Source organism: Pyrgilauda ruficollis, unplaced genomic scaffold (assembly GCF_017590135.1).
Source record: "Pyrgilauda ruficollis isolate IOZ18807 unplaced genomic scaffold, ASM1759013v1 scaffold54, whole genome shotgun sequence".
Taxonomy (NCBI): Eukaryota; Metazoa; Chordata; class Aves; order Passeriformes; family Passeridae; genus Pyrgilauda; species Pyrgilauda ruficollis.
Genome location: NW_024527044.1, coordinates 3,506,426 through 3,518,752, shown reverse-complemented (window position 1 = coordinate 3,518,752; position 12,327 = coordinate 3,506,426). Strand labels below are relative to the sequence as shown.

The following is a 12,327-nucleotide window of genomic DNA, read 5'->3' as shown; positions in this document are numbered from 1 at the left end:
GGACGGGCGGCCGAGCCCCTTGCCGGGTGCCTGCGCTGCCCTTCACCGCCCGCGGCCCCGGGCAGCCGCTCCCCCTGCCCTTGAACTCCCCAGCCCTCGGCTCAACCCTCAGGGGGTGGCGGCGGCGGCGGCTCCCCCGCCCCACGGGGTCACGCCGGGCCAGGCCCGGCCGGCGGCTCTCCAGGCCGCGGCGGGGACGTGAGGCTGTGTGGGCTCTCGGTCTCCGCCGCGGAGCCGGGGCGAGAGCAGCTCTCCAAGGGTCCGCGGTCGCCGCCACCTCCCCCGGGCCGAGCCGGGCCGGGCCGGGCCCATAGAGCGCGCGGCGCCGGGATAGAACGGCCGCGCCGGGGCCGCAGCGCCCCCCGGCGGCGACTGGCGGGGGCGGCGCGGAGCGAGCAGAGAAAGGGAGCAGGGACAGTAATGGCGGCCAGTTAGAGCCGGGCTGAGCCCGAGACGCGGCGGCGACAGCGGCGGGAGGAGCCGGCGCGGCTCCGGTTGCGTCTCTGCCCGGCAGAGCGGCTTCCCCGGAGGGCTTTTCTTCTTTTCTCCCTCCTCCCCCCTTTCCCCCCTCTCCCTCCCCTTCCCCTCCCTGCCCGAGCCCCCGCCTGTCCGCCCTCCCTCCCTCCTCCCTCCGCGCCGGCGGCGGCGGCGGCGGCGGCGCCCCCATTGTCCCCCCTCGCCGGGGCCATGGTGAACACCAGGAAGAGCTCTCTGCGCCCCCTGGGCAAAGCGGCGGCCGCGGCGGCCGGGGCCGGCAGCCATTTCATCTCGTCCCGCACCCGCTCTTCTAAGAGGGGCACCAAGGCAGATGCGGCCGGGCTGGAGGAGGCGGCGGCAGCGCGGGTGAGGACCGGGGGGTCCACGGGGGACCGGAGGGAGGAAGGCGGCGAGCCCGGGGGAATCGCTGGGGACAGCGCCGCTGGTGCCGCGGCGGGGGGGGCTGCGGGCACGGGAGCCGGCGGGGGGCGGGTGCCCAGACGGCTGTCGGCTGTCGGAGGGACGGTGGGGCCGGCGGGCAGCCCGCGGCGAGGAGGCACCGTGGAGCCGGCAGGGACGCGGGGGGCAGCTGCGGAGAGCCGCAGTCCCTTTGGGGTCAGCGCCGGCGCGGCGGGGGCCGCTGACAGGGGCGGGGGCGGCGGCGGGCGGGGGTCCGGCGGGGTCCGGCGGCACGGGGCTCCCCCTGCGGCCGCGCCCGGCGCTGCCGCCGCCAGACAAAAGTTGGGAGCTGCGCCCGCAGCAACTTCGCAATAAACCTCGGCCCGGGTTTGGTTTGTGTGTGTGTATGTATGTATGTGTGTGTGTGTGTGTGTGTGTGCGCGCTTTTTTTTTTTTTTTCCCCTTTTCCCTAAATGACCTCGATTCGGCTGGCGGCTGCGACGGGAGGAAGCTGGTGTCCGGGAAAGCCCCCCGCCCCGTTTTTTGTGGCGCGGGGGGTGTGATTTTTGCCGTCAAGTTTAAGTTGAGTGCTTTCCCAGCCGAACTCTCTGTGGTTGCTTGGGTTAGACGGGCTAAGTGCAAGTGAAATTCTACAGCCCGATTTGGAGAATTAACGTTTGGTAAATCGTAACTGGAAGAAAGAATTCGGGAGTCTCCTTTCTTCCTTGTCTCTAAACAGCTCTGTTGACAAAACCTGTAATTTTTGTTTTTAATTATCGAAGAATCACAGAATCAGTGAGGTTGCAAAAGACCTCTGAGGTCATCGAGTGCGACCTATGGCCGATCACCACCTTGTCAACCGGACCATGGCACCGAGTGCCACATCCAGTCTTTCCTTAAACAGCTCCGGGGCTGGTGCCTCCACCGCCTCCCAGGGCAGCCCATTCCCAATGTTTAATGATCCTGCGTGAAGAAATTCCTCCCACAGGAGGAATTGTAGGCAGGACTTTTTCTTTGGTTGATGAAACTTCACGTATTGCTTTAAAGGTCTTTCAATAAAAGCAATAAAAATCAATAAAAGCAACACAAATATGGAAGTGAAATTTGAGGGTCCGGGTGTTTGACAGTCGTGCACCAACTGACCATGTCGCTGCCGTGCAAAGGAGGAAGTTAATCAGCCGAGTAGGGAAACAGCAGCAGCAGCCAAAGGCATATCAGAAGGATGTCACCTGGAATTCTCACAAAACCTTTTACCCATCCCTTTGGTCTAAAATACTAAACCAAATACAAATCACTGATGAGATATCCTATACCTTCTGTGCTTTTCTGTCAGTTCTTTCATACTTCACAGTTTTTCCCTTCCTCCATCTTACTTTTCCTTGTTCCCTATTTCTTCCTTGTTTAATTTCAGTGGACTCCTGGGGATGCAGCACCATAGCTGTAAAAAGCTGTTCTGCTTGTTCTAGTGTGGAGTTTCTGTTTATTCATATCGTGGGTCTTGTGGTTTGTGAAGCAAAGTTTGAAGTAACCCTTACTGGCTTACTTGTCATGGAGTTTACTGCTGCTAAGAAAACTAGCTTGGGCTTCTTTCCAAGTATTTTTAATTCATAACAGTGTTTTTTTACTACAAATCATTAAAACATTGCAATTATAGTAGTGTCATGGTGTAAGGAAAGGAGATTGTACAAAATAGTGTAAAATATTGTAAATACTTCTCAAGATATTGCCCACACTTCTAAAAGAGCATTTCTTCTAAAGTTAAATGTAAATTTTGGTGTATGGGAATGAACTTGTTTCGCTTCACAATACATCTCATGTGTTTGAGGTGGATTTTTTCTTTCCTTTTAAGATGTAATTGCCAAATATGAGCAGAAGTTATCCAAGAAGGATTTTTCTTATTTCCCCTATCCAGTGTGTTTTATAAAATATGTATATCTCACTGTTTGAACAACTCTTTTTATTCTTCAGATGTGAGTACTGTCAGCAATACAGTGTCTTTCTGAGCTTCTGAATCTTCTTGAAGTAGTGCCAGAGAAGGATCTCAGTGATTAGGACATGAATAAGTATAGCAGTAGGGAGACAAAGCCTTTGCTTTTGGAAGTGATTGTTGGGAGACAGATAGTGAGGCTGTGTTCAGAGAGCGTGCTGGGATCGTCTTCACGCAGTTGTATGCTTTTTGGTTTTTTTTCTTTTTTTTTCCAGTTGACTGGAACAGTCTGTCCTTTCTAAGTCTTTTGGGTGTCACGTCAGGAAACCAGCCTTGCTACCAGCAGTTAATCGGGTTAATGGGCAGCTAGAGTTTGGAGCTCTGGCAGAGATGGGACACTTCTTGTTTGCAGTGTGTAACTTAATTTTTTTGCATTGAGCTTTTGACTGGGACTCCCTGAGAAATGCTGTTCAGTGGGATTGTTTGCAGCCACCTTTCAGAATGTATTTTAAAAGATCATTTGTCTGTTCCTTATTAGCAACAAAAACTGAGTTAGCGACCTAATGGCATCCTGTAAGATGCTGAGTGGACCAAAAGAGGGGATAGGACTTGCCTGCTGCCTCTTCTGTATCTATTTCCTTCTTATTTTTTCCACTTGGCTTTTTTGATATACTTTTTTTTTTTAAAATTTGTTTGGGTTTTTTGCATACATTTATAAGGATAGGCTTGACTCTCTCCCAAGAACTTAAGTTTCTAGTCTTCTGCTTCAATATTATGCTGAGTTGTGTGTGAATAGTGTCCTTTTTTTGTTTGATCTGAATCTGGAGGCAACATTTGTTGCCTGAAATGGACTGTAATAGTCTAAATGCCTTTATCATGTTCAGTGTATTCCCTCAGTAGTACTCACTCAGCTTGGAGAAAGCAATGACGTCAGGCTTTGAAAAGTAAACTGGTTTGAATTATTGATTGGCGACCACGCAGTCAGTGATGGAGATGAATACATGTGTGTCTGTCTGCTTACCAGAAGCCAGATTAAAATGAACAAAATCCCTCACTAAATGGATCAAGGAGCCAAGAAGTTTATTGTCTGAGATGATGTCATAGCAGAGTGCATAGGGAGGGTACAGAGGGGAAAAACTGGGCTTTGTTTTCTTCCTGTTTCCAGGATTGATTTATATGCTAGTTAGTAGATTTTGAAGCTATGCTTGCATAAATATATATTCTGTTGTTTTACAAATTATACATCTGTGTATAAAAATAAAAAAAAATTTATTTTGGGCATTAAAATTTGGGAAGTGTTCTAGCTTTGTATTAAAGTATTCTGACAAGAAAAACTCATCAAAATCTTCTACAGAGACACAAAATTTTAACACAAGGCTTATAGGTTCAGTGGACTTCATTCATACTATAAAAAAATTGAGGATTCTGTGACCACAAGTGGTTAAATTTGCGCTTTGTATCTACTGATGTCTGATGTTTTCAGTTGTGATTGCTGGTAACACTTCTTTGGCAATTGAAATTACTTTTCTTAGTCATCTCAAAGCACAAATCAAAAGTGTTGATCAAGAATTTATTGTGTAATAAACACTCTTAAATCATGTCAGCGTACAGGTTAGACATTTTAGAAATGTATACAAGGTTAGCTTAATTTAATTAGCCAAGAAAGCATTAGCAGTGCCTTAAGAGCTACTTGAGGGCATGGTGATAATTGTAATGCATGATCCTCGCTAAAAGTAGTGCTGCCAACATTGTTCAACTTGCGTGGTGCAGCCTAGAGCTCTCCATTGTACTTAATTGCCAGTGGGAGCGATCAGGGGCTGCAGGAGCGACATCGGGCACTGCAGCGTGCACAGGTACAGAGCCGAGCAGCATTTCTGTGCCCTGTGATGCCAGTGTGTTTCAGCATCTCTCACTGTAGTTACTCAGCCTATAGCAATAGAAGTGTAGCAATAGAAGTGTTTTCTGATTTCAGCTTTTGTAGCGTAAACTTGTTGCTACATTTTACTCTTTGAAAAGCCTTTAATGGTCAACTGTTGAAAACATAGAAAATGTAAAACTTACTATGATTTCTCTTAAATTACAAGTCTTACATGTAACCAATAGAGCTTTCTAAAAATCAAGTTTTCCACTATGAAAGACCCTGATTGGCATGTTTTCTTTATTGTCTATTGTCTCACAGTGTTCTGGATGCTCTGGTGTTTAGAATAAAGCTATAGAAAAAGTTAGATTTTCCTCCTTATGCTGGATAAATGACACTTGCTGGCCACCTGTGCGTAAAGCTCTTCAAGAAAAAAGCTCCTGTCCAATATCTGTGTTTTAAAGAACTGCATTGTCTTTGTGTTTGAGTTTGCAGTAGCATCAGTAAGGGTGCTGAGGCTAATGCTTTTACAGTTCTTTGAAATACATCCTGAAATATAAAGCCTTGTGAAGTTATTCCAAACAATTTAATTTAAAGGAAGATTCCCAGGAAAGCTCATCTTTTTGGTGTGTGATAAAATCTCGGGTTCTTTCTGTTTTAGTAGTCTGCTGCTCTTTTGGGATTCAGCAGGGAAAAATCAGTGTTCTAAAATGAGTCATGCAGGCCATTCCTTGGCTGTATGGTGTTAATACAGCTGTGAGCAGTGGGAAATGGAGCAATTGTTGGAAGCAGTCTTTGTTCAGGATTCTGTCAAAATACCATACAGTTGGCATTTGTGATCCTTTTGTGGTTCTGAAGGGCTGTCCTGAGTTTGAATTCCTCTTACATATCGTGCCAGATCAGTCCGGGCTGCTCTCAGCAGTCAGGACACGTGAAGTGTCCGTGGTTTGTTTTGGGAGGCAGTGGTGCATCCTGTTTGAAGCTGGCTATCCTTGCTGTCACACTGTTCCAGGGCCTTCAAAGGAAGCAATCCAAGGGCTAATCCAGTGAATGGATAAGACCTCCAAAGAGTGCTCAGGAAATGGTGTTGATGTTTTGTGTGCTGCATTGCTTCCTCTGAACATTGGGCTTGTCCCAAAGTAATATTAATAAAATCTGTTTCTCCAACTACTGTCTCTGTCTGTACTTGAAACAGAAGGTTTGACCCATGGCTGTGAGACAGCCCATGACAATTTTGCAGAGTTGCATACAGCTTGAGGTTATGCAAGATAATTAGCTCAGGTAATTATATTCTGATCACTTCTATCCCCCTGCAGTTTCAGTTGCATGTGGTATGGTTTTGCACATCCTGCCCTAAATTGTTGAATGTTTGCTATGCTGTGAAAAAGTTTTAATTCCAATCTAATGATGCTTTGAATGATTCCTCTGTAAAACTTTATAAAACCCATCTCAAAACAAGGCATGCAGCAAGTAGGCATCAGTGAGCTGAAGCTTTCATTGCTGTGAATTTTGTGTGCTGTTTTGTAGCTGTGACCCTTTGAAAGATTGCTGATTGTTTATTAGATGTTTTAGCTCTAATGGATTACTTTTTCTGTGGATATCACTCATGAACCCATTTATTGCAAAGGGAACTGACAATATGTTTTTATCCTTTTATTTGTGTATACTTCATGCTTTGCTAGTTTTTCAAAACAATTTTTCAGTCTGACTTCACTCTTGAAATATTGTCTTCATTACCTTTGATGGGATTTTCATGGTTTATTTTAACCATTAATTCTGGTTTAAATTGTTCAAGTGTTGGTTTGCATTTATACGTTCTTGCAGTCTTTTTCTGAATAAATTTAGTTTCTTTTTGCTTGGTAGTTACTAAAAGAGGCAACTTTTCAACCAGTTTTAAGACTAATGTGCAATCTTCTGTAAGCCTTTTCATTTTGCACTGAGTATGTGTATGCTGTAATAGTTCTGCTCCAGCTGAACTAGTTATGAAGGAGACAGCTTTAGCTCTCCTGTACAGAACTTTGAAATGTCTCAATTTCCACAGTTCTTGTACTGAACTTTGTGTTTTTACCTTTATGTGTCTAGTAGTGTCTGTTGATGGCCCAAATAACGTAAAGCTTTGATAGAAAGTTTGTGTCCAGTTGCACTTGGAGCAGATGCTTTGGTTTGGTTGTTTTCATAATGTGGGAAGGGGGCATTTTGCTTTTCTCCAGCCTCCAGTCAGTTTCTTTGTTTTAAATGGATAAATAGTTGAGCCAAGCTATGTAAATAACCTGAAATGAAGAAGTTGTTCATTCTCTACATGTGGAAGAGATTACTTGCAGTGAAATTTGTTGCTGTGCTTCAGCAATCCCTCATTTCAAATACTTAATAATTATCCTGTGTTATTTCTCTGATGTATCATTCAGGCTTAGAATTTTGTTTTTATTATTATTTAAGTTTCAGTACATTAATCTTAAGATTTCTGTCACAATTGTACACAATTTTAATTTCATTTTTCCCCTTTTGGAAATACTGTCTTTAGTGCATTGCAGCTAGGGGTGCAGAAGTGTTTTATAATCCTATTTTTTATCCACACAGAAGGCCACCTTCCCACTTAGCCTTGCTACAGACACTTCTTTGCTTAATTTACTGAGTCTGTTTCCTGGTCATGTCCAGACCTTGGGGAGCAGTCTGGTTCAGGGCTTCTCACTCTGTTTTTCTCTTTGCTATCCTCATTTAGATAATTCTGTGTCTTTATTTAGGTTTATAGTAGTATCAAAGGAGGCCGTGTCCTATAAGCTTTGTTTAGGATGTGACTTAAGCAGAAACAAGATGGATTTTCGATGACTGAGGGTAGGGAAAAAACATTTGAATGTTTTCATTTTTTCCATATCAGAATTGTAATCATTCTTGATTCTCAATTCATTACATAAATATAATTTCTGCTTTAAAAGTCTTTGTTAACAGCATCTATAAACGCACAGAAATGGTTAATGTAGTTCTGACTAAAAATGTGTTGCTTTTATTATTCCTTCAGTGTTGAATAAGGAGGATCAGTGGTTTTAAAAACTTCCTTTAAGTGGATTTACTAGAAATACTTCTAAGTGAGGTGTGGACCCCATACAGCAAGTAGAGAACTCTTCTCAGTGGACTTCCTCTTCTGCAGGTGTGTGATTTCACATGTGCTGTGAGCTGTGAGCTCTGGCTGTGAACTCTGCAGTTGTGAAAACAACAGACTTGCCAATATTAATGCTTGCCAAGCCATTTGATCAGCAGGATCAGGATCACGTTACTGGTCCAGCTGAAACTAATCCCCTTCTCCACATCCCCTGGCTTCCCCTTGCCTCCCCACCATCCTTCTGATTTGATTATCAGCTGAAATTTCACAGTATCATCCTAATTTTGGTGAAGGCACAGAGAAGAGAGGAGCGCTCGTGGTGGAAATGCTTGGAGCGGGCTGCTGATGATGGGAGGATAAACCTCAGCTCATTATTTATGGCCTCTGTCACAGTTTGGCAGAGGCTGCTCTGTAGGTCACTCTCCCTTTCATTCATAAACCAAATAACCTGTAGGTTGCAAGAGTTTTTTGTGTGTCATACTGAAGCTGTTGACAGGCACTCTGTGTGGACACAAACAGGTGTTTGTTTTCTGTAACAGACAGAGGGAATGGTTGCAGGTGTGAAAATCCCTAATTAACACGGCTTGTAACTTGTAAACTTTTAGCTTGTAAACTTTTAGCTTTTCTCAAAAGCTTTCACATTTATTAAATAACCTGAATTCTAAGGTTGAAGAGTTTCAGGAAATAAAATGGAAATCTCTTGTAATAATAAAGCAGATCTTCCTGTGGAAGAAACATGTTTGGGGCTTTTTTTAATCTGAACAAATGGTGAAGAATTTAGTCTTCTGAAAAGGTCTAGATGGTTTTATTCTTTGTGTTCTTAGTGGCTATTATTGACATGAGCATTGTTCACTGAAAAAAAAAGTACGGAAGCTGAATGTTAAAAGGATTCAGATCATCCTGCAATTGAGGCATTCTTTACTATCATTACCACTAATGAAATACATCGTTAATAGTTGTTTATTCCAAGATCATCAAGCACTTAAGCATGAACATTATTTTTCCTTAACACCTGTGGAGAGCCAATGTCTGATAAATGACTGTGTGCAAACAAGTGGAAATTAGAGAACTGCAACCAGGAGATGTGTTCTTTCAAGCTGATGTTTTTTTCCAAGCTGTCAGCAAGGTTAACGCATCAAGGCCTTCATGAAACTTGGAGTTCTCACTAAGGTAGTTAATGTGCTCTAATCCCAGCACATTTATTTCTCAGCTTCTTGTCATTTGAAGGCTGAGGCAGAATGGATTGGTTTAGAAGGGATGTTGAAGATCATCTCTTCCCAACCCCGTGCCATGGGCAGGGACACCTTCCACTAGACAAGGTTGCTCAGGGCCCCATCCAGTCTAGCCTTGAAGTAAAAGTCCTTTCACACTGGGTTTTTAGGACACAAAAGTAGATGTTCAGCCTGCAGCAATGTGTTGTATACCATCACAAATACAGGGTGCTGTATTATGCTCGACCTCAAGTTCAGTCATGTTACCTTCTTTCCCCAGACAAGTGTATCAGGTCTTACCTCTTCCCACTAAGCAGTCAGCCAGTTCTCCCCTACATGAGGGGCTGAAGGCATTTGCCAGGAAAATGTGTGTTGGGGTGGGGAAGAGAGGAGCTTGTGAGGATGTGTTGGTGCTGGAGAGAGAGTGGGTAGTGTGGTGTGTCATCTTGAAATTAGGGCATATTGTAGATGTGTAAGGCAAGGTGTGGTTTGAGCATGAACATGAGAGAGTTTCAGCTGCTTGGAACATTCGTACCAAGCAGAAGGAGGGTTTTATTCCTTCCTCCCCCTGTTTTTTTGGTTAAAAAGCTATAAAGTAAAGTGGTGAACTTAAAAAAAAAAAAAAGGGATTTGAAAGGATTTATTAGATTCTGGTCAGATGACATGATCACATAATGAGAAAATTTTTTTGATCTCGTGTGTAGAATTTGCAACCAAACAAAACTTAAATCTCAAAGAGATTGTGAAGCCTTCTGAGTTTTTAAAACTGCTTAGTATGTCTAGCCTAAAAATGCATTAGCTTAATGCTAGCAAAACCTAGCTCTTACCTAAGTTTCATCAGTAGATCTTGATGCTGATCTTTAATGCAATTAAATTTTTAGGAGTTAATGTTTTAATCCATATTTTTTACCTTTGCAGAAACTGATACACAAAGGAACAAGTGGCTTTTCCAGAATCTCTGGACAGACAACTAGACAATGTTTTTGGTGTATTTTAGTGGTGTTTGAAATGCATTGTAGTTTCAGTGAAAGCAAGTTATTTGTTAACTGAATATGAGGGCAAGGATGAGACATGAGCTTAACTAACTGGGGTAGTGGGGGCACAGTCACATGTTCTTCATGAATAACTGTTTCAGTTTGGAAAGACAATTTTATCTTTTTATACTGTAGGACATAAAAGTTTATTAAATGCATTAAAGAGCCCTGAGTATTTCAGATCTTTTGATGGACAGCTCATTTCAAGAAGTTCGCATGAACTGGTAGGAGAAAAGGCACACCAGTTTTTTTCACGTGCATTTTTAAGATAAGAATCCAGACTAATAATCTGGGACATCTAAGAAGATGTGTTGTTAATCAAAAGATGTATTTTAAATTAGAAAATAGAAAGTTAGAAATAACAGGGGACCTGGATTTAGTTTCTCCAATGTCACTAAAAATAAGATTGAGACATGTCTGAAATTGTCTTTTCAGAGAGTCAAATGAAATGGAAAAAGTTATATTTCAATATCGGAAGCTAGGATTTAACTAATGTTAGAAGCAGAGGTTTCTGAAAACCTGTGGCTGAAACAGATTTTTTTGAAAATGTTTATTCATTATTATTAAGAGAAAGTAACTTTCAGGGTCTTCTGTGCTTATTTAGTGGATTAAAAAGAAAAGCTATTTGTGCATTTAAGAAAACGCAGAAAAATAGGATTGGTCAGCTGAAGATTGAATGTCAGTGCATTAATTTCGTGTCTTAGACATGGGAAGAGGCCATAGAAAAAACCAGTTGCTGCAGCGTTGAGGAGAGTGGGTTGAAAAGTTGCCTGAGTGAGGAGCTGTGTGAGCAGGGGTGTGAGTGTTCAGGGTGTGGCACACACTCAGCAGGGTGTGCCCCACAAACTGTACAGCGAGGACAGCGAGTTTGACCACGGTGGATAACTCAGATATTCATGTCTGTGTTTGAGTACAGACGAACCTGTGGCAAACCAGACAGTCTTTTTCAGAAATTGCAAGGTGTGGTTGTGGTTTGAATGTTATATCATCTCTTACTTGAGAACTCAGTGAACTTGTGTTCACATGCTTGGAGGTGCCGGTGGTAGAGATGGTTTGTACTCATGCTCTGTGTCCAAGACTACTGGATTAGGATTATTTTGGGGTGTTCAGACCAGCAGTTTAAGAAGAGTTCTTTGGTTAATCTGTTAGCCAGGAGATTCAATTTAAACAGAAGAAACAAACCCCCCCTACCCTTTCCCTTCAAAGATGCTATAAGTAATCTTTTTATTTTAACTTGGGAATTAATCAAATGTCATGCTTTAGCCAACTGGTTCCTGTGATACTCCTGAAGGCACTGCCAGTGAGTACTCCCCTGCTATGTGTGTTCTTCAGACTTGCTGAAAGACTGTACTGGTATAGTCACTGTTCTGGGAGGATAAATTGAGAAGGAAAAGGCCAGTTTTATTAATTGATTTCTAGTTTGTGTTTTCCAAAACTTAAAGACTGTACATGTTTTAAATAAAGATCTGTTAGTATCAAATTAGTGTTTTGAAATTTAGGGATGGATAGAGAAGAGATTACAGGTAATAATGTATATCAGTGTATTTGTAGCTTGCTCATAGATGGGTATTAAACAGTGTTTCTGTCTTTCTCCTTTTCACACAAAGCAGAGAAAGCATAGAGGTACTATGCAGCTATATATGTTTTCTTGCTTTATTATCAATTTTAGCTTTTGTTTCTAGATATATCCGTACCATCGTTCAAGTGTCTTCAGTGAAGGTGTGTTACCAGTTTGCCCCCACTGCCTCTGCCTAAACTGAATCTTAGCTCAGCAGCTGATTTGTGGTATTCAGTCAGCTGTCACATTCCATTTTACTTTTGAATCCAAAGATAAGACTGTGTTTTGCCAGTCTAGACCATGGATGGTATCCTGTTAATGCCAGTTATTTCCTTACTCATTTGTAGCAAGAGTGCTTTCTATAAGAGGTGGTTCTGGTTGTTCTGGATCACAGCTGGAGTTTGCTGGGTCTCTCTTTTCTGCTGGATCAATGCAGTTGCACTAAATTTTGTTTCTCTCTTTGTACCTTCTGACACTATGTAAAGTCATTTTTTGATTTTTCTCTGCTTGCTTTTTCTTTGTTGCTTTGGTATGCTTGAAGGCAATTTCTGACATGATTAAGATTTTATTAATTCATATTCTCTGCATTCTCTCAGCATGTGAGTGTGTTTGCTTCAGTGCCAGTGTTTCATTAGGAGCTTTGAGTGCAGTGCATTCGTTCCTACTTCTGCAATTGCATTATTAATTTCTTAATTTTTAAGTTTGATGCTTATATTTTTCTAGTCCCAGAACATCATTTTAATGATATCTGCTCTGAAGTAATAAG

At 42.8% G+C, this 12,327-nt stretch overlaps 1 protein-coding gene across 1 annotated transcript in view; it reads left to right on the top strand.

Annotated features, from left to right (window-relative positions):
- The first annotated feature begins 290 nt into the window (after positions 1–290).
- ATAD2B (ATPase family AAA domain containing 2B) overlaps positions 291–12,327 on the top strand; it is a 74,220-nt gene continuing 62,183 nt past the window's right edge. Inside the window, exon 1 of the mRNA XM_041480830.1 lies at positions 291–843. Coding sequence (XP_041336764.1) covers positions 688–843 — 156 coding nt within the window. The 5' untranslated portion in view covers positions 291–687. The remainder of the gene's footprint in view (positions 844–12,327) is intronic.